General features: G+C 45.6%; 2 protein-coding genes and 1 pseudogene across 2 annotated transcripts; all 3 read left to right on the top strand.

The window, feature by feature from the left end:
* The first annotated feature begins 4,121 nt into the window (after positions 1–4,121).
* On the top strand, positions 4,122–4,714 carry LOC142259106 (gastrula zinc finger protein XlCGF66.1-like). The gene is made up of 3 exons (XM_075331619.1): positions 4,122–4,182; positions 4,312–4,491; positions 4,574–4,714. The coding sequence occupies exons 1-3, from the start codon at positions 4,126–4,128 to the stop codon at positions 4,712–4,714; spliced, it is 378 nt and encodes a 125-aa protein (XP_075187734.1). The 5' UTR covers positions 4,122–4,125.
* Positions 4,715–9,336: 4,622 nt separating this feature from the next.
* LOC142259125 (uncharacterized) lies at positions 9,337–15,349 on the top strand. Its single transcript, XM_075331634.1, has 3 exons — positions 9,337–9,495; positions 9,579–9,692; positions 14,026–15,349. Exons 1-3 carry the CDS (start codon positions 9,363–9,365, stop codon positions 15,195–15,197), a joined length of 1,419 nt encoding a protein of 472 aa, XP_075187749.1. The 5' UTR covers positions 9,337–9,362; the 3' UTR covers positions 15,198–15,349.
* On the top strand, positions 10,647–11,597 carry LOC142259117 (hydroxyacyl-coenzyme A dehydrogenase, mitochondrial pseudogene; annotated as a pseudogene).
* Positions 15,350–21,683: the final 6,334 nt, after the last annotated feature.

The following is a 21,683-nucleotide window of genomic DNA, read 5'->3' as shown; positions in this document are numbered from 1 at the left end:
GAGATCTTGCCCAATGCCAGACAGAAAATTATTAATTTTCCGGTCCCTAAATCCAAACAGGAGACTCAGTCTTGTATTGGATTGTTTGATTTTTGGAGACAACATATCCCTCATTTGGGACAAATGTTGGGTCATTTGTACAAAGTAATGAGGAAAAAATATGAGTTCCCATGGGGAGAGGAACAGCAAAATGTGTCTGAGATGGTCAGGGAAGTGTGGAAAGACATTGAAGGGATTATTCAATCTACCAAGACCACTGTATTTCATGTCGATGCTCATGTCCCTACTAACTCACTTGAACGTTTGTTTAATTCAGAAGCAGATAAAGCAGCAGCCATCAGACAAGTCAGTCCAACAGTTGACAAGGCAAGGTACAGCTGTTTGGGCACACCAGAAAGAGCGACACCTTATTCAGCAGGTTTAGACCTCAGTACATTGGAAACTGTCGTGGTACCCCCAGGTAAGGTAAAACCAATTTCAACAGGATTGGGTTGCCATACACCAAAGGATCATTATGGTCAAATAGCCACTCGTTCTAGTTTAGCGTTAAAAGGAGCCATAGTGGTGGGAGGGGTAATAGAGGCAGATTATCAGGGAGAAATCAAGGTACTGATGTTAAATTTGGGAAATGAACCTTTGATATTGATGAAACACCAGAAGGTGGCTCAGATGTTGATAATTCCAATAAACTTGTCTGAGATAAGAGAAGGAACTGCCCCAGCAGAATTAACAATACGGGGTACTAAAGGTTTTGGTTCCTCTAATATTACAAATGTAGGAGCAAAAATATGGATTCAAAACCTCCAAGGATCGCCCTCAGAGACAGCGGTAATAGCGGTCGGAAAAGATCGTACTTTCCTGATGAGACCAGGAGTGGAGAAGTGGGAATATGTCCCACAAGAAAAATGTTATTTACGAGAATAATAGTGTATCTTTATTTGCAGATGGTGTTGTAAATAAGCGGAATCCATGGTATCGGTTACTGGGAAGAGCTCGATAGTGATGAGATGGAGAAATTCCTGTGTCTGATGTTTGCCTCTTTGGTCGTTGGATGGACAAGTCTACATCAGGAGGAACCTATGGCGAATAAATTTCTGATGCACCATCACATTTTCAACACACAGATTGCTGGATCTGTACACATTCTTCGGTTACAGCCACCAGTATCCCTTATCTGGATGTCCCGGTATCGATGGAGGAAATCTTAAAGTAGAAAAGTTGTTCTGATCATCTTGCTGATAAAGACACTCGAAGTGTTCGTCTATAGAATACTACAGTACCCATTTCCATAGTGGGATGGATCAATCTTCCATGGTGGCAAGGCAATTTGAATGCAACAGTCACCAATTTGCAATATCTGGCTTTTAAGGGAGGAATTTGGGTACCAAGAAATAAGACTGGACTGACTAACCTGGGATTCATCCCTATGGGGAATATAAAAATAAGTGTTGGGACAGCTATAAATACTGTAGATGCTTTTAAACCCAGCTTAGTGGAAAGGACAATTCATGATATGTTATGGCCTTATGCCAATATGTTCATAAATGGGTCTAGTGAAACTTGTAGTAACATATCAGGAAATGTAATGTGTAATGATTCCTTTGAATATCGAGCAAATGCCAAAACACTTGATATTCAAGGGAGCTTTTCAGATAATATTGCTTTTAGTTTTAATATACATAGTAGTGAAAGTGATTATATTTGTGATTCAACGTTTATCCAAACAAACCAAGAAATCAAAACCTGTGGCAAAGTCAATGTTAGTGTCCTATTAAAAGCGACATTTCTTGGTCATGGTATGGTATATTCCGAGTGATCTTCTTCTAGTGGAATACTGATGATGGAAAATAATCTCTGAGATCAAGGACCGATTGTGATACCAATGTGATATGACTGAAGTATGTGTGATTAGATAGGAATCATAATCATAAGATAGGAGTGATCCCAGATATTATTTGACCTATCAATAATTCAGTATCAAAGAGATCCTCTCTGGATAACCAATTTCACTATGACCAAAGAATACATGTCTTGAAGCAGTTTTAAGATAAAGGAAGTAACATTTACAGTTCCACTTGCCGGAAACTTGTGGTTAGCTTAAAGAAGCTTGCATATGAAATTTACGGCTCATTGCAATATTTCACTAACACTATGGTTAAACTGTGGTCGGACAGTTGTCAACTGGCAGGATGTGCAGGAAATGTGCAGGAAGCAAACGGTGCCCACAGAATTTTGTGGTCAAGTTACATGAACATGACTCAGCTGTCACATGCTGGTGACCATTTTAACACAACCTACAATATTTTCCTATAAAAATACACCAGACTCGCTTAATGTTAGGGAAATACCTTCCAGGACATTGAAGTGTACGTACGCACTGTTCCTGTGATGCCATGCCAAGATGCCATGTTGATTCCTTATCATTAACTCGAGTTCCCTCCGATGTGAAAGGATTGCTACAACATAACGGTAATGTTGATGCATATTTCTGTTATTGTGTAAGTTTCTATGACTATAGTTCTAAATGCCTATGTACCATTGACTATATATATATTCATGTGCTATTAAAATAAATAGTATCTTGCTATAAAGAATATTAGTATTCGTGCCTGATTAGGATATCAGTGAGCGCTTCGTAAGTACGGGCTTTCAGCCCCCTTTTTAGTAGAATTTAGCAAGACACCCTTATAGGTGAATGAAATTACCTTGGCTTATCTCTTACCTTACCTGGTAAGACCCTATTCTGCGCTTCTATCCACAGTATTTCCTACGTACACTGTGATGGTCAGGCACAGACTGAGTGAGTCGCGTGATGAGCGGTGAATGAACTCCGGTGAGGTCACTGAAGTCATCGGAGGTCAAGTTACCTGCGATCACAAGTGGTGGACTGTGGGAATCTCCAGCTGTGGCCACGGCTAACCTGAGTGACGTCATCACTGATCACTGCTCAGTCTCTGCCTGAACCTGATAGCAAACAGTCATGTGCCATGATCGCGCTGTAACTACATGTAGCAGAGCTTGAATCGTTGTGGGACCTCGTGTGGATTATGTTGGCCCTGCACGGGTGTTTTGGGGATTAATAAAGTGGTAAAAGAGGGTATCCACTATATACACATCATGCACACAGGGCTCCGCTACGTAGAAATCATACACACATAGCACTGTCCCGTACACATCGTACACATGCGACTCTGCTCCATATATGTCATACACACCCTTTCAGCAACTTGTGATCAAGACCAATCAGGTCCAAACGTTTTTCTTCTAAAGTCGCTCAACAAATCTTCTCCTCACCTGAACTTATCAATAAAGAATTCAATTTAGCAAAGATTGAAATGAGTGTCTACAGGTCACATACATACGCAACAGGGGTCACATACATACGCAACAGTGGAGTACTAGAACTGTCCACTGACACCGCGCCTCATCCAGTGCGTGCACACCAATATAGGACTACACTGAGGAGCTGATCATGTGACCCCTGACTCCTCCCCTCCATGTGACATCATCACAGGTCCTGGAAGCACAGAGCAGCCATATATCTAGTGTGCGGCTCTGCAGGTGGAGGTGTGTGGAGATTCCCCATTACTGGGGCAGGCGGCATTAACCCCTTCAGCTCTGAGACTTTCTTGGTGTTTTTCTCTTGCTGATTTCTATGAATCATGAGGTTTTTGTTCATTTTCCTCTGATAGATACAAACGCCCCAACTATGAGAGGCCGGAAGTGAGGAAACCCGTCTGCCCTCAGTCCTCGGCCCCTTTCTGCCCTCAGTCCTCGGCCCCTTTCTGCCCTCAGTCCTTGGCCCCTTTCTGCCCTCAGTCCTCGGCCCCTTTCTGCCCTCAGTCCTCGGCCCCTTTCTGCCCTCAGTCCTCGGCCCTTTTCTGCCCTCAGTCCTCGGCCCCTTTCTGCCCTCACACAGTATAGTGTTCCCCCAGAATGTTCTCATTATATGTTTCCCCTTATTATCTCCAGTAATTGTATTATTACAGCGGATTCTTTATGATGTTACATCGTCCTCTTCTCCCCATTCAGGTCCCTACAATATCGGATCCTCTCAGTGGAGATCTTCTATAGAAGATAATCCTCCAGATTGACCCGTGAAGGATGTATATGGACAGGGACAATATGGCGGAGAGGATATTACACCTCACCCTAGAGATCCTCTTCCGGCTTACTGGAGAGGTGAGAGATTCTGATGACGTCACATTACATCATTCTTATCTATGGGAATAACAGATGGACAGAACTGGAGAGGTGAGGACTCTGGAAATGTCTGTAGTGAGATTTATTACTGTGTCTCTCCATAACCAGGATTACACAGTAGTGAAGAAGACCTCTAGTGAGCGCTGTCAGGCCCCTGTGTCTGAGGGATGGGGAAGACCCCTTAGCCCAATCACGGGGCCTCCACCTCACCCCCCGATACATGAGGACATCAATGACCAGAAGATCCTGGCACTCACCTACAAGATGATTGAGCTGCTGACTGGAGAGGTGACACTGCTGGGAATGCTGGGATATTATACAGTAACGCTATGAAGGGATCGGGGGGTGACGGTATCATTGTGTGTGTCAGGTTCCTATAAGGTGTCAGGACGTCACCGTCTATTTCTCGATGGAGGAGTGGGAGTATTTAGAAGGACACAAAGATCTGTACAAGGACGTCATGATGGAGGATCCCCAGCCCCTCACATCACCAGGTAATAGACAGGACTAAATACACACGGCCTATAATTATCTGTATGTAGGAAATTAATTCAGCCCCTGTATGTGTCTCCTCCAGTTCTATCCAGTAAGAGGACAACACCAGAGAGATGTCCCCGTCCTCTTCTCCCACAGGACTGTAAACAAGAAGACCCCGATGTTCCTCAGGATCATCAGGTAGATGGAGAGAAGGAGCCATGAAATCGCCCTATGATGTGTAGACGGCTGTGAAGGTCTTGTGCTCAGTCTTGTTTTATCCTCCAGTATTATATGTGTTATACTTGTGTAATGAGAGCGGTGGAGATGGCAGGATTAGGAGAGATAAGAGCTTTGATGATTCCTTTTAGTCCTCGTTCACACTACTGTATTTTCAGTGTTGTGCATAAAATAACACAACGTCTCGCCCTCAGACCATTGTTATTGGATGTGGCGGTGCAGATGGGGATTTTCTTTCTCACTGACTGAATCTGCGTGTGAGAATAATCCCAGCATCCTCTAGTGCCGTCCGTAAATCGGAGGAGACTCGTCCATTCAGGTCTGTGTCTGCACAAACCATCAGATTCCCACCAGCTCCACCATACAGCAGACATTGTGTTACGGGTACATTGCAGTTCTGTAATGGAGGAAGCTGTAAACGGTCTTGTACATTATTAATAGCGGCTGTAAATACCGGATTGTATATGGATGACAAATAAGAAAAGACTTATCCTAGTTTTCTGGATGAAGCTGTGATGATTCTTTATCCGGCCGTGTGATCCCGGCATTAGAGGCCGTTACATCCCGGGAAGAGAGGATTTATCTAGAAAGTGTAAAATCTTTCCCTTCCCTGAATATTTCTGCCTCCGGTCACATCCCGTCTGCCGGTATAACGGGCTCCGCACCACAAAACTTACATCCAACTCATCAATTCTGTTGGGTTTTTTCTATGTCACCTTTTTCAATCTTCTTGTATTAATTAATGTTTTTTTTTCCAAAATTCTTCAGAATGGAGCAAGTGGATCATGAATTTTGCGCACAATAGAAACCCTTTGTATTTTTCCTTTGACCTGTGTTACTGACATTTTATTGCAAAAAGTCTCATGTTTTCCTAAATGGCGGCAAGTTTGCACCAAAGTATTTGCTATACATGAAATATCTCGGGTGTGGACTGGAGAACATTCGTGACAAAATTTCCTAGTTTTTAGGTTGAAGGTAGACATACCTTTCCTTGAAAAACTATTCACACCCGATGAACTTTTCCATGTTTTTTTACATTACAGCCACAAAAAATTGATTTTATTGAGGTTTTATGTGATAACCACACAAAGTAGCAAACATTTGTGAAGTAGCAAGGAAATTATACACGGATTTCTAAATGTGTTAAGAAATTTAACTCTGAAAATTGTGATGTGCATTAGTATTCAGCCCCCTGAGTGAATACTTTGCAGGACAAACCCTTCACTGCAATTGCTGCTGCCAGTCTCTTGGGGATGTGTCTACCAGCTTTGCTCATCTAGAGGTGACATTTTTGCCCTTTCTACTTTATAAAACAGCTATATCAGGTAAATTGGATGAAGGCGTCTGTGAAGCAATTTTCAATTCTTATTCTTTTGCTTTTAAAAAAATTCTTCTATAAAGACCAAATTTGTGGAGTTTATGACTTATAGTTGTCCTGTGGACAGATTCTCCCCCTGAGCTCTTGATCTCTCCTGCTTTTGCACTGACCATAGGCCTCTTGGCTACTTCACTATAATTACTGCTCTCCTTGCTTGAGATGTCAGTTTAGGTGAACGGCCATGTCTTTGTCGTTTTGCAGTTGTGCTATATGTGACAACTCAGCATCTGGAGATTTGTGTGAGGGGTGAACTGTTCTTAATTAGGCAACACCTTTTGTTTCTTTGATTGCCAAATCAAGAGAAGTTAGCCATTGTTTAATGTCAGACTGACTGGAGCCCTATATCCTGTTAAATATAGATTGCCTCAGCCTCTTTGACTATGTCAATTAGAGGAATATTATGCAGTCGAATTGAACTGAACCAATGAGAGAACAGCCATCTCCCACCAATCCTGTAAGATACAATACTCTGAAGTGAGAACTTAGGGTATAAAAAGGGCTTTGCTCCTCTTTCCACATTTATTTTGCAGGACTTCAGCCTAAAATCCACATTTTTAGCTGAAAGATCACAGATCTCCTTCACTGCTCAATGCTGAGCCCACAATTGTACCTGGAGAACCCAGGTGATGACAATTCAGTTGCCTGGCTAAATGCTGTATCTTGCTGTGCTCAGTCATTTTTGTAAGCTTGCCACTATCTCCTCTCAGTGGGTGCTCATCAAAAGCGGGGTGCTACTGATTGGGATAGTTAGCCCAGGAAGCCCCGAAGTCGCAAATATTCTAATCCCTTGCGAGCCAACGGATGGGAGAGACTCTGTCGCTTGTACCATCTTGTGATCTTGCTGGAAATGTACGATACGTGTTTGCCTGTTGGTGAACCAGTAACGTCCTACCAAGGTGTGGTTCCCTCACCCTGTGTTGTCTGAGAAGTGTTCTGCCCACAAAAAATCAGTTTGAGCGTTCAGTGGGATGAGTCCGAGCAGTCTTTCTGAAGACAGCCAAGCCAGTGGACAACTGTACCCACTGACCCTCGTGTCTCCACACTATACTCCTGCCATTTTTGGATGATGGATTGAAAAGTGCTTAGTGAGATGTTCAGAGCTTTGGCTATTTTTTTATTTTTTTTTAAACCGAACCCTGCTTTACTCTTCTCCACAATTTTAACTCTCATCTGTCTGGTGGGTTCCTTGGTTTTCAAGATGCTGTTTGATCCCTAATGTTCTGAAACAAAACTAGTGAAATCTTCACAAAACAGCTGTAGTTATACTGAGAATAAATGGTACAGGTGACTCAATTTACTAATTATGTGACTTCTGGAAGCAATTGGTCACTCAGGGGCATCATACTACAAGGGACTGAATACAAATGCACGTCACAATATTCAGATTTATAGTTTTAAATATTTAAAAAACTATCTATCATTTCCTTTACACTTCACAAATACTTGTTACTTAATGCTGGTATATCACATAAAATCACAATAAAATACATGTATGTTTGTGGGTGTAACGTAAAAATAAGTGGAAACGTTGTGGGGGTGTGAATACCTATACAAGGGGCAAAATTCCTCCATGACTAAAAATATCAGACTAGTTCCCTGGATCGATGTCCCATCACAAAATCTAGTACTGACAACCTGCAATAATATACTTTTTACGGAAGGCATCCAAGCCCGCCTTGAATTTTTGTAGTCTATCAAGAATTATCAGATCATTTGTCAGAGAGTTCCATATTCTCACTGCTCTTACAGTAGAGAATCCCCATCTGTGATTATGATTGAACCTCCTTGTCATCATTGCAGGCCTCAGTTGTAAAAAGCTCATTAGAGATATCTCAGTAATGCCCCTGATTTACTCGTACATTGTAATAAAATCGCCCCGTAGCCTTTGTGTTTCTAAAATAAATAACCCCAAACTTGCTAAAATGTCCTCCTATTGCAGACCTTCCATTCCTGTAATGGTCGCTCTTCTCTGCACCCGCTCTAGTTCAGTTATGTCCTCCTCATTCACTGGAGCCCAAAATTGTGAGAATTTTGTAAGTGTGGCCGCACTAGTGACTTGTATAGAGGCAAAACTGTTCTTGTCCGGAGCATCTGTGCCTCGTTCACTGCATCCTATTATATTATCTGCCTTGGCAGCAGCTTCCTGGCACTGGTCGGTTTTCTCGTCCTCCCGCACACCCACGTCTTTTTCAGGGTCACTTTTCCATAGTAACTATTTAAAAAAATTGTCTTTTAAGAATCAGCCGAAATAATCTGGAAATCTAAACTCCTGCAAACATACAGAGAACAAAAACCAACAGATTAATATTATAAAATAGTAACGTGCCATACATGTGGAAGAAAAGCTGCTTCGTAATATTATTGGATCGAGGTTCTTCATTTCGGTTACTGCAGTCCCAAAACCATGAATTGTCTTCTTCATGTCATACATGTTAGCGTTATTTCTGCAGCCAGTGATCGGATATAAAGTCTCCAGTAATTATATTACTGTACAGGATTCTTTATGATGTCACATCGTCATCTTCTCCCCATTCAGGTCCCTACAATATCAAATCCTCTCAGTGGAGATCTTCTATATAAGAGAATTCTCCTGATTGCCCCATCAAGGATGGATATGGACAGGGACAAGATGGCGGAGAGGATATTACGCCTCACCCTAGAGATCCTCTTCCGGCTTACTGGAGAGGTGAGAGATTATGATGACGTCACATTACATCATTCTTATCTATGGGAATAACAGATGGACAGAACTGGAGAGGTGAGGACTCTGGAAATGTCTGTAGTGAGATTTATTACTGTGTGTCTCCATAACCAGGATTACACAGTAGTGAAGAAGACCTCTAGTGAACGCTGTCAGGCCCCTGTATCTGAGGGATGGGGAAGACCCCTGAGCCCAATCACGGGGCCTCCACCTCACCCCCCGATACATGAGGACATCAATGACCAGAAGATCCTAGAACTCACCTACAAGATGATTGAGCTGCTGACTGGAGAGGTGACACTGCTGGGAATGCTGGGACATTATACAGTAACGCTATGAAGGGATCGGGGGTGACGGTATCATTGTATGTGTCAGGTTTCTATAAGGTGTCAGGACGTCACCGTCTATTTCTCCATGGAGGAGTGGGAGTATTTAGAAGGACACAAAGATCTGTACACGGACGTCATGATGGAGGATCCCCAGCCCCAAACATCACCAGGTAAGAGACAGGACTAAATACACATTGCCTATAATTATCTGTATGTAAGGAATGAATTCAGTCCCTGTATGTGTCTCCTCCAGTTCTATCCAGTAAGAGGACAACACCAGAGAGATGTCCCCGTCCTCTTCTCCCACAGGACTGTAAACAGGAAGACTCCGATGTTCCTCAGGATGTGTTTCCTCCAGCTCTATCCAGTAAGAGATATCTACTCATGTACTTTCTGCACTAATTTTGTGTTTACATTTTTAGACTTTCTGCTCTGTTTTTTTCAGCTGTATTTTCTTTGCTTCTGCTTCTTCTGTTTTTTTCTAGTGCCTTCTCTATGTTGTTATGAAGGCAACTCAAATACCTGCAGAGGGTTCTTGAATACTCTGTTTCCCTAAAAATAAGCCCTGGTTACAGTCAGGGCTAGTGTTAGGAGGAATCAAACTGTGCAATTTCTCAGGAACCCCACTTTCTTAAGGACCTTATCAGTTGCATTCGGAAGTTGATTGTTTAAGGACCTTTGATGAAGTCATGTGACATGATGTAAGCAAAGGTCTCTTAATTGCATGAGTCTAAAAGAACTGAATAGAAGGCAGGCTGGCATGGTGGACTGGCATTAGGGGAAAGGGAGAGCAAACAGGACAATTTCCCAGGGCCCCCATTTTCCTAGAGGCCCCAGTGTTCATATGCCGATTATAGGACTGTTCAAGAACCTTTTTGACATCACGTCATGTGACCAAAGGTCTCTTACTTGCAGGAGTATGAAGCTGAAGAGGAGACAGGTTGCTGTGTGTGTGTGTGTGTGCGTGTGTGAGAGTGTGTGTGTGTAGATAGCTAGATAATAGAAAAATAAAAGTTACAGCCGCACACTGAAATACCACATTTTTAAACTACCAAAAAATATCTAATAAAATTATTGCTTTAGAGAATGTGAACTACTGGCAAACTACCCTGGAAGGAATGGAGACATCTACAGAAGGAGATTTGACACCTAGACCTTGATTCTTCAAAGCAATTATGCCAGAATTCTGACAGAAATCCCTTTTCAATCAATTTTTTGTGCAACACAGAGTTGTGAAAAAAAAATCGTGCGACTAAATCATCACGGCGCGCTGTGCTGCCATCACTCGCATGTCCTTCAGCTCCCAACAGTACAAGCAGACATGGCCTCCTCTTGCTGGTAGCTCATAGCGAAATGTATGACCTCCTGCGCCACCGCGAAGAAGCTGACTATAAAGCACGTGACTGTGATCGGAGGAGGCCTGATGGTTGCCAGGATAGTGCATGTAGCTGCAGCAACCAGACACACTGTTTTAGTGGACCAGACTGATGACATCTTGAAAAAGTCTGCCAAAAGTATTGACGACAGCTTGAAAAGGGTCACTAAGAAGATGTTTGCGGACAAGCCTGAGGCTGCTTCACAGTTCATCAACAAAACGCTCTCAAACTTCAGCACAAGCACAGACCCAGCGGCCGTGGTGCACAGCAATGATCTGGTGGTGGAAGCCAAAATAGAAAACTTGGAAGTAAAAAAACGCACCAATCATGACACTGGACAGATTGCACCAGAACACACCATATTTGCCAGCAACACATTCTTATTGGTAATAACTGACATAGCCAACTCCACAACTAGGCAGGATCAGTTTGGAGGGCTGCATTTCTTTAATCCAGTACCAATGATGAAGCTGGTGGAGGTTATTAAGACACCAATGACTAGCCAAACGACTTCTGACTCTCTCATGGACTTCAGTTAAACACTAGGAAAAATGCCTGTGTCCTGTAAAGACACCCCAGGGTTCATTGTTAACCGTCTTCTGGTACCATACCTAATGTAATTCGTGCATCTTCATGAAAGAGGTCATGCATCGAAGGAAGACATGCATGTTGCAATTAAATTGGAAGCCCATTACCCAGTGGGTCCTTTTGAGCTTTTGGATTATGTTGGTCTTGACACTAGTAAATACACCATTGATGGTTGGTACCAGATGGAACCTGAAAACCCCCTTTTTGCCCTCAGTGAATTGCTCAATAAGCTTGGAAAGAAGACCGGAGAAGGGTTTTATAAAGACAGATGGTTGGCCTGGCTGCACTGCAGAGCTATATTGTTATAGTCTCTTGTTTGCTTTGATTATGATGACAGTTGTTGTTTTGTACATTGCACAGTTTTCTCAGCACTTATTAAGACTCTAGTGCCTTACAGTCATGATTCTCTATTTCATCAACATCCTTTTGTACCGCTGATTCCAAACATTGATACGTCATAGCCATTCTACAGTCAATAATAAATGAATGTACTAAAAATTAATTGTGCAACTTTTGGAGGTTTCACGCCAATTTTAACCAGCTTTGCCAAAATGGGCAGAGCTTGGCCAGAAGAAATGTGTGATGCCACCATTTCTCTAATTTATAACAAACTGCGGCGTTCCCTATGCCAGAAATCTCACTTCAGTCCCTGACATCAATTTTCATTGTACATTGCCGGTCTTGGAGCCTTAATGTTTATCTGTGCAGACAGCAAGACCCTGCTACCTACTTTGGTTACAAAGCCTAAGGATAGGCCATCAATGTTACAGTCCCAGACAAGCCCATTAAATATTTGGCATGTGTCTCTATTTGATTTTTGTCTTTGGAAAAAAAAATTTTTTTAAATTGTCTATGTTGTGGATCAATGTCACAACGAGATGCTTGCAGACATAGCCAACTGTCATGGTGGCATCAGGATTTGTAGAAATTATAGATTCTGGCACTCTGCATGTTCACTTTTCTGATGTCTGTGAGCAGCGCAGGGAGACGCAGGCATCAAACCACATACTTAGTAAGACTAGCAAGAGTAAAGCGGGCTTTACACGCTACAATAAATCTAACGATGTGTCGGTGGGGTCACGTCGTAAGTGACGCACATCCGGCATCGTTAGTTATATTGTGGCGTGTGAAACCTCCGTGCGATTGCAATTGAACGTCAAAAGGTTCATCGCATGCACGTCGTTCAATTACTAAAAATTGAACATGCGGTTGTTCAATGTTCCCGAGGCAGCACACATCGCTGTGTGTCACACCCCGGGAACGGTAAACACAGCTTACCTGCGTCCCGCGGCTCCCGCCGGCAATGCGGAAGGAAGGAGGTGGGCGGGATGTTTACGTCCCGCTCATCTACGCCCCTCCGCTTTTATTGGCAAGCTGCCGTGTGACGTTGAACGTCCCTCCCACTCCAGGAAGTGGATGTTCGCCATCCACATCGAGGTCGTATGGAAGGTAAGTACGTGTGACGGGAATTAATCGTTTGTGCGACACGGTCAACAAATTGAACGTGCCGCACATACGATGGGGGTATGTCACAACGCATGCGAGATCGCATGTGTAATTGACACGTGTAAAGCAGGCTTTATTCTCTGCTGAGCTCCTTGTTAATGTTTTTGATCACATACTGTAGAGGAGCCAGTATCATTCGCTCCCCTTCTGTATATGCTGGCTGGACTATTCCATTAATGCCAGCTATAGTTTAATAGTTTACCTATACAGATGTGGTGAGGTGTTGTGATACAAACTAGTAGTTGTTGTGCATTATTGCTGTGAGCAGTTGTGGTGTTAACCCTTGTTGTCTTTTTGTTTCTGCCTTCCTGCTCTTGCTTTTCTCCTTAGTCTCTCAATGTTTATTTCTGTGAGTTTGCAGTGTGTCTGAATTTTGGTTTTCGCGTCTGTCTTAATCTGTATTTCCATCATACTCCTGCCCCTTCCTTCCTTGTTCAGGGGTAATCCAGAGGTTAGGGATAGCCTAAGGTCTCCTAGCATGAAAGAAAGTATAGGAGCCCCCTGTCCCTTATTATCCTACAGTCACATTGCAACAATCAATCAGATTATTTACTGTAGCACATTCCAGAGAATTGGTGCTAGGAATGGGAGATCCGAATTAATGAAGATGTAACTCTTAAGAGGGCTTTACACGCAACAACATCGCTAACGAGATGTCGTTTGGGTCACGGAATTCGTGACGCCCATCCGGCCTCGTTAGCGACGTTGTTTCATGTGAAACGTACGAACGACTGCTAACTATCAAAATTACTCACCTAATCGTTGATCGTTGACACGTCGTTCTAATCCCAAATATCGTTGCTGTTGCAGGACGCAGGTTGTTCGTCGTTCCTGAGGCAGCACACATCGCTACGTGTGACACCCCAGGAACGAGAAACAACACCCTACCTGCGTCCTCCGGCAACGAGGTGGGCGTCACCTTCTTTTGGCTGCTTCTCCGCCTCTCCGCTTCTATTGGACGGCTGCCGTGTGACATCGCTGTGAAGCCGCACGAATCGCCCCCTTAGAAAGGAGGCGGTTCGCCGACCACAGCGACGATGCTAGGTAGGTAAGTCCGTGTGACGGGTCCTAGGTGTCGCTGCGTGTAAAGCAACCTTTCGATCTCGTAATTGGACAACAGATTCAGAATAAATTGTTTCATAATTTAATTTCTTATGTTACGGTTTAAAAAAATAAATCTACTTTGCAAATTATATCATTAAAAAATAATAACATTGTGTTTATTTTTAGCCGATGACTGTATCAGGAATTCAGATGGACCTCTAATATCTTCAGAATTTAAAACAGATGATCAAACTATCACACATGATACATATGAAGAGCATGCTGTTGTCCCAGATATACCTCCAGTCCTTCCTTGGAAAGCTTTATCATCTGATCTTTTGAAACAAGTCCAAAATTCCGATTTATCACAGAATTATAAGCAAAATAAAAGTTACAGAAAGGATGTGGAACATGAAACGGCTCCTACAAGGGAGAAACCATTTTCATGTTCAGAGTGTGGGAAATATTTTATACGAAAATCAAGCCTTGTTAGACATCAGAAAATGCACACAGGGGAGAAGCCATTTTCATGTTCAGAATGCGGGAAATGTTTTATCCAAAAATCACACCTTGTTACACATCAGAAAAATCACACAGGGGAGAAGCCATTTTCATGTTCAGAGTGTGAGAAATGTTTTATTCAGAAAATAAACCTTGTTACACATCAGAAAATTCACACAGGGGAGAAGCCATTTTCATGTTCAGAGTGTGGGAAATGTTTTATTCAGAAATCACAATTTGTTAGACATCAGAAAATGCACACAGGGGAGAAGCCATTGTCATGTTCAGAGTGTGGGAAATATTTTATTCAGAAATCAGAACTTGTTAGACATCAGAAAATGCACACAGGGGAGAAGCCATTTTCATGTTCAGAGTGTGGGAAATGTTTTATTCGGAAATCGGATCTTGTTAGACATCAGAAAATGCACACAGGGGAGAAGCCATTTTCATGTTCAGAGTGTGGGAAATGTTTTATTCAGAAATTAGAACTTGTTTTGCATCAAAGATCTCACACAGGGGAGAAGCCATTTTCATGTTCAGAATGCGGGAAATGTTTTATCCAAAAATCACACCTTGTTACACATCAGAAAAATCACACAGGGGAGAAGCCATTTTCATGTTCAGAGTGTGGGAAATGTTTTATTCAGAAATCTGTACTTATTTCACATCAAAGATGTCACAAAGAGGAGAAGCCATTTTCATGTTCAGAGTGTGGGAAATGTTTTAAATGGAAATCAGCACTTGTTGTGCATCAAAAATCTCACACAAGGGAGAAGCCATATTCATGCTCAGAATGTGGGAAATGTTTTAGTTGGAAATCAGGACTTGTTTACCATCAAAAAAAGCACACAAAATAAACCAGTTTTATGTTCTGAATGTGGAAAATGTAATTCTCAGATCTTGTTAAACATGTGAAGAAGCCACACAGGGAAGGAACCTTTTTCATGTTGTGAATAATTGAAATGTTTAACTGGTAAATCAAGTCTTGCCGACCATCAGAAAACCAACAGTAGAGTAGAGTAGCCATTCTTGCTTTTAGAATTTGGCAAATGGTTTGTTTTTTTTATCATTAATCAAGTCCTGTTGTCACAGGAGTCACATGGGAGAAGCCATCACGATGTACTAGAATTCAAAGGATTTTATCCAAAAATTGGCTACAAGTGCTCTAGTAAGAATTGGTGAGGGAAAGAACCATTTTCTTTCTTTTTAAACTTATCGTATTTTTCGGACCTTAAGACACACCTAGGTTTTAAAGGAGGAAAATAGGGAAAATAAATTGTAAAAATGTGGTCATGACGCACTGTTATGGGGTGAATTTGCTGCTGACACTGTTACTGGAGTAATATCCCCCAATTTCTAGCACAATGACGACTTTCTCTTTAAATATTGCTTATCACAAATCTGTGACTGCCTTTTTTATTTACTAACGCAATGGAGAGCTGCAGATTAGTGAATTTTCTAAATATAATCCAGTACCAAAACGTTTGGAAGTGTCCTTAATGTCCCCCGAAAGGAACTTCCAGGTTGTGAGATCACACAACCCTCAGCGATCACTGATAGTGAAAGAGTGAGCTCTACGACCCCAGCTCTGCAGCATATAGGGAAGCCCTTTTTTTTTTTAATTATTTCATGAATTTCATGAAATAATTAAAAACAAAAAACCGACGTGGGCTTTGCCCCATTTTTGTGTCTAGCCGGGTGCAACTAGGCAGCTGGGGATTGGAATCCGCAGCACAGGTTAGCCCGAGCTTTCTGGGCGCCTCTGCTGCGAATTGCAGTCCGCAGGCGCCCCAGAAAATGGCGCTTTCATAGAAGCGCCATCATCTGGCGCTGTATCCAACTCTTCCAGCTGCCCTGATGCCGGGTGACTTGCTGGGTAATTATGAGTTAATACTAGCTAGTAAAAAAAGCTAGTATTAAGTCAGAGATTCTTAATGTCAGGCAAGTTTGACCCGGCCATTAAGAATCTCCAATAAAGGGTTAAAAAAAACACACCACACAGAGAAAAAATACTTTAATAGAAATAAATACACAGACATACTTAGAGACTCCATGTTTATTACTCCCTCGCATCCCTCCACGATCCATGGTCTTCTGTCTTCTTTCTCCTTCAACCCATGCAGCCCTGCTACATCAGCAGCGCTGCATGGGGGAAGACGCTGCTTCCCGTGCAGTCTATATCACTCAGTAAGAGAGCAGCAGCTGCGTGCTGTAAGTGGTGATGTCACCGCTGACAGGCGCATTGCTTTAGCAACGGTGATCTCCGTTATTGACCGGCTGTGGCAGCCGGTGAATAACGGAATGGGGAAGCAGAACGGGGAGCCGAGCATGTGCCAGAGCATCTCGTCGATACACGGGGATGCACAAACGAGCACCGCGTACCGGACAGATGCACTGACAGGACCTAGCAATGACGTCTAGCCATGTGACCAGTCTGTAGCCAATGAGATAATAAACACGTGACTGGTCACATGCTATTTTGACATCACAATAGATCCTATCATCAGTGCTAGTTATCGGGAGGACGCAGCGATTATCGGAAGGAAAAGCATCGGGAGACAGAGTGCATGACGCGTCGCGGGGACCGGTAAGTGTTATGGCAATGTTTATTAACTGTATGTGTACATTTATAATGTGTTTTTATGTGTTTGTGATTGCCTCCCATTGTTTTCAGTGGGGTTTCTAGAGTTTCGTTGACTGGCTCGCCGAACCGAACTCGAACGCCGCCTCCGTTCGACGAACTGAACCGAGCTCGAGCCTCTAGAGGGTGGCTCATCGCTAGTACCGGGGATCTAATAGTGTGGCAACCCAGTAGTCATCATCACTTCTAATTCGGACAATCCGAGGGTCATGTTGTGGGTAGTGCAGCAAGAAGGCGCTCATGTGTCTTGCGCATCTGTACCGCCCCGGGTGCCGAGCCGCTCGGATCCGTGCTCTTCGGTGGGTGGCTAGAGCTCCTCACGGACCCGGGGGTCACGTCGCTCTGGAAGGGTGCTGGCGCTACGTGAGGGGTAGTGTTCGGTTGGGATGTTCACGGCCGGGGCCACGGTTGTTTGGGGGGTTAAGTTCGTGACGCCACCCACGGGTTGTGGTGAATGTGGACACCAACGCTGACGTTAACTAGGCTCCCGGGGACGGTGTTATGCAGCCTGGTGTTGACCCCCTCCGTGGGCAGGAGGAGTTGGTCCCCGGGCCCGGTGGTTGTGAGGGTGCAGGGCAGTGTTGATGCGGTGCGGTGCTCGGCCCGAGGGCACTGTTGTACTCACTATTACAGACACACTGGAGTCCTTAGTAAACCAAACAAGATGGTGGACGGTGCCCGCAGCCGGCTGCGCTTTTCCCCTTGCTCAGGTTGGTGGTTTCTGCCTTTCTCCTGCCCCTCACTTTTAATAGCACTGTGACTCCTTTGCTTCAACGGTAGTCCGCTCCCCGACGTTGTGTATCCCGGGAGAGCCCGTTTGCCCGCAGACGCTGGCCCGTGGGATCTCTATGCCTGGGCGGTGGCTTTCTATCCCTCTCGGTGGGCTGTTGTCTTCAGTCAGGCCTTGGATGGGAAAGGACCTAAAGTCCAGACCCAAATCAGTTAATTCGACTCGGTCCAGTGGTTTCTGGCCTAGTTCTGGGTCTGAGTACCCCTCCTGGTGCTCCGGTTTCCAATCTGGCCACCGCCCGCCCCGTTCCTTACGGTTCCACCGGCTGTAATCCCAGCTCCTACAAGGAGGCCACCACCGTCTGCCTCCTGGCCACAGGGAATCCGGGCTACGACCCAGACCCCTGACAGACGTTTTCTCCTCCTGTCTCTCTCTCCCCCTACTCTCCTTCCTCTCCCTTTCACTTCCAAAGCTCGTCTCCACGTTCTGTATGTGTTCTCCCACTTCAGGCCATCTGAACTCCTCGGTGGTCGTTGCCAACCGCCTGGCTCTGCCCCGGGTGTGAACGTCAGAACCTGAAAGGGGTGACTCAGGGTTTTTAGGTTGGCTGCTGGTACCTTTTTAGGAGGTTGGTGTAGTGCAGGGGCCTACCTGTGACTACCTGGCTAGTCCAGGGCGTCACATTCCCCCTTGGTTTAATGCAGACCGTCCGCGGGCTGCCCATCCACCACCGGTTTATTTTGTTGCTTCAACTGAAAAAGATAAAACAAAACAATTTTACAAGTATACTAAACTTTTTACAATTTTAAGCATATGTAATCTTCCCTTACGGGAGGCACATTCTTGAACCGTTGCAACTTAAAAACATTTTTAACGGGTTCGGGTCCTTCCGCTTGCCCACCCAAGTAAACCTGAACCTTGATGCTGCCCCTAAGAAACAGGCAGCACCCCTCTTCCCAAGTCAAGGAACTGCCCCAAGTTTTGCTTTGCGGGACGGGTACGGAGTTCCACACCCGTTTGTCTCTCAGAGGCCCCACATCCAGGGGACCCCTGGACCGGAGGATCGTCACCGGTTGTGCTGGTGACGGGACCCCAGTCTCCTCTGCTGCGGGTCCTCCCTCCAATCTGCCTCTCCGGAGGCTGTGGACGGGACAGGCCAGTCAAGGAATTATTTACAAGCCCAACAGTTATTGGGTGGCCTGTGATTTCTCGGCCTTGTCTATTTTAAAAGGGGGGCAAAACAAAGTCCCAACGGGGACGGGCAGTATGGTCCCAACGGGGACAATAAGTTGGCAGCCGGGATCCGCTGCCTTTTACTCCTGATCTTAATCTGGTGAAAGTCTCGGATGATTGGTGCTCATTCATTCAGCTATTTACACAATCATGTTGCGCCCCTAGATGGCAGTCTCCCTGTACCTAACTGGGGGCCTACCTAGGTTGGGACGTGTGGACCTCCTGGGCCCAATATGGTCAGGGGAGGGCAGCGGGACAAAGGGGACGACCGGTTCCTCTTCCCGTATGTCAGGTATAGCGGGTAGAGACTTAGCGCTTGTTCAGGTGGCTCGCTGGCGGGCGTCTCCGTCTCCCCTTCCACTGGCTGTGGGAACATTATTACGGGAACAATCACCGCGCCATTCTGCATGGGCCAGTCTGCTGGGAAGTCACCCATCACAGTATGAATCACCTCTTTCCTCTCTCCCCCACTCGGCACGGGAACCGGAGCCTCATCTACCAGTCTCAAGGGGTCCGGGCATCTCTTCAGGTGGTCCCTGGAAACGGTAGCCGTGGTCTTCCCCTGGTCGCGACTGATCAGATAGGTCTTCTCGTTTTCCCATCCAGTAGGCTGTATGACATATGGGGTCCTCACCCATTGGTTGTCGAGCTTGTGCGTCCTTCTTTTGCGTTTCAGCACCACATCCCCGGGTTCAAAGGGGGCAGCCGGAGCCCGCTTGTTGAAGTGCTGCTCTTGCTTTTCTCGACTCTGGCGCAGATTTCTCTCCACATACTCCTGGATCTGTCGGTATTGCGTCTGTCGCTTGGCATCCCAGTTGGCAGTGGAGGGAAGAGCTTCGGGCACTTCTAGGTCCATTTCCAGGTCCACCGATGTCTGTCCAACAGATCAGGCAGCTTCTCCGGCCACAGGTTCCTTTCCTCCATCGGTAGTGTCTTGAGGAGGTTCAAGACCAGGTGATTCATCTTCTCACACATTCCATTAGTTTGGGTATGGTGTGGTCCGGATCTTCTTGCACCCGTACAAGGGGCAAAACTCCTGAATCACCTCTGCTTCAAAGGCCGGGCCCTGGTCCGTGAGCACCTTTTCCGGGTAGCCATGCGGTCGGCAAAAGTAGGCCTGGAATGCTCTAGCTGCGGTATGGCCCGTCAAGTCTTTAACGGGGACAACCACCATGAACCTTGAGTAGTGGTCCACAATGGTCAGGGCATAAGTTTACCCACTTCGGCTGGGCGTGAGCTTGACGTGGTCCAAGGCGACCAACTCCAGCGGCTGGTGGGTGATGATCGGTTGTAGAGGGGCCTTCTGGCTTGCCTCGTCCCGCCTTCTCAGTGTACAAGGACCACATTCTCGGCACCAGACCTCCACAGACTCACATCCCACTCCAGTAGAACCGCTCCCTCAGCAACATTTCCAGCTTTTTCCAACCGAAGTGTCCTGCGCCGTCATGGTAGGCCTGCAGGACTTTGGGCACGCTTGCCTGGGGGACCACCAGCTGAAAAACCTCATGGGTCTTCGGGTTGATCAGCTCCCTATACAGCTTCCCTTGATGTAGGTACAGCCGGTCTCTCTCCTTCCACAACCACTGAGCTTCAGAGGGGAATGCAGGGTCCATCCTGGAGGAGCCCTGTGCAATCATGGTTTTGACCAACTGGACTGCAGGTTCCTGGTCTTGAACTTCTTGCTACCCCTGGCTGGGCAGCGGATCAAGGTTTGCCTGCTGTTCGTTAACGCAGGGTTTCTCATCCCGTGGCCGATGGAACGCGGGTAGCTCAATTTCCTCAAGGTCGTCGTCCTCCACCCCTCTGTCAGGCAGGTGCGGCATTCGGGACAGCGCATCCGCGTTGGTGTTCTTGCGGCCAGCCCTGAACTTGATAGTGAAATCGTAATTGGACAGTCGAGCCATCCACCACTGCTCCAGGGCGCCCAGCTTGGCTGTATCCAGATGCGTCAGCGGATTGTTGTCTGTAGGCAGTGAACTTCGCCGCCGCGAGGTAATGCTTAAACCTTTCGGTTATCTCCCACACGAGGGCTAAGAACTCAAGCTTAAAGGAGCTGTAATTTTCGGGATTCCTCTCTGTTGGCAGGAGTTTTCTGCTGGCGTAGGCGATCATTCTCCCGTCCTGTACCTGGGACGGGACTGCACCTAGGCCCACATTGCTGGCGTCGGTGTAGAGGATGAACGGGAGGCCGTAATCGGGGTAGGCCAAGATTTCTTCCCCCGTCAGGGCTGGCTTCAACTGGTGGAAAGACTCCTCGTGCTTCTCACCCCAGACAAACAGGGCCCAGGGGCTCTCCCATTCTTGGTCTGTCCCACGAGGCCATCTTCGTGTACCCCTTGATGAAACGGCGATAGCCCACCAGGCCCAGGAACTGCCTCACCTCCTTCACCATGGTCGGTCGCGGCCAGCTCTGGATAGCAGTAACTTTCTCAGGATCCGGGGCTACACCTTCTGCGCTCACCACGTGTCCAAGGTACTGCACCTTGGGTTTCAGCAGATGGCACTTGGAGGGCTTCAGCTTCATACCGTACTTGGAGAGGGCTGCGAACACTTCTGCCAGGTGCTCCAGGTGGGCCTCGTACGTCTTGGAATACACAATCACGTCATCCAAATACAATAGAACAGTCTCGAAGTTGAGATGCCCCAAGCAGCACTCCATGAGCCATTGGAAGGTCCCGGGGGCATTGCACAGCCCGAACGGCATACTGTTGAACTCGCAGAGTCCCATGGGGGTAGCAA

The sequence above is a fragment of the Anomaloglossus baeobatrachus genome (genome assembly GCF_048569485.1).
Source record: "Anomaloglossus baeobatrachus isolate aAnoBae1 chromosome 5 unlocalized genomic scaffold, aAnoBae1.hap1 SUPER_5_unloc_27, whole genome shotgun sequence".
NCBI lineage: Eukaryota > Metazoa > Chordata > Amphibia > Anura > Aromobatidae > Anomaloglossus > Anomaloglossus baeobatrachus.
The sequence above is the reverse complement of the archived record's forward strand: the minus strand, read 5'-3'. Positions and strand labels throughout refer to the sequence as shown.

What these genes read in the sequence shown, in the direction of transcription:
- LOC142259106 (XM_075331619.1), top strand. Translation starts at nt 4,126, where the DNA reads ATGGCGGAGAGGATATTACACCTCACCCTAGAGATCCTCTTCCGGCTT. An exon ending in TCTTCCGGCTTACTGGAGAG is followed by an intron (nt 4,183 to 4,311) that starts GTGAGAGATTCT and finishes CTCCATAACCAG; the next exon opens with GATTACACAGTAGTGAAGAA. An exon ending in TTGAGCTGCTGACTGGAGAG is followed by an intron (nt 4,492 to 4,573) that starts GTGACACTGCTG and finishes TGTGTGTGTCAG; the next exon opens with GTTCCTATAAGGTGTCAGGA.
- LOC142259125 (XM_075331634.1), top strand. Translation starts at nt 9,363, where the DNA reads ATGTGTCAGGTTTCTATAAGGTGTCAGGACGTCACCGTCTATTTCTCC. An exon ending in CCAGCCCCAAACATCACCAG is followed by an intron (nt 9,496 to 9,578) that starts GTAAGAGACAGG and finishes TGTCTCCTCCAG; the next exon opens with TTCTATCCAGTAAGAGGACA. An exon ending in GTTTCCTCCAGCTCTATCCA is followed by an intron (nt 9,693 to 14,025) that starts GTAAGAGATATC and finishes GTTTATTTTTAG; the next exon opens with CCGATGACTGTATCAGGAAT.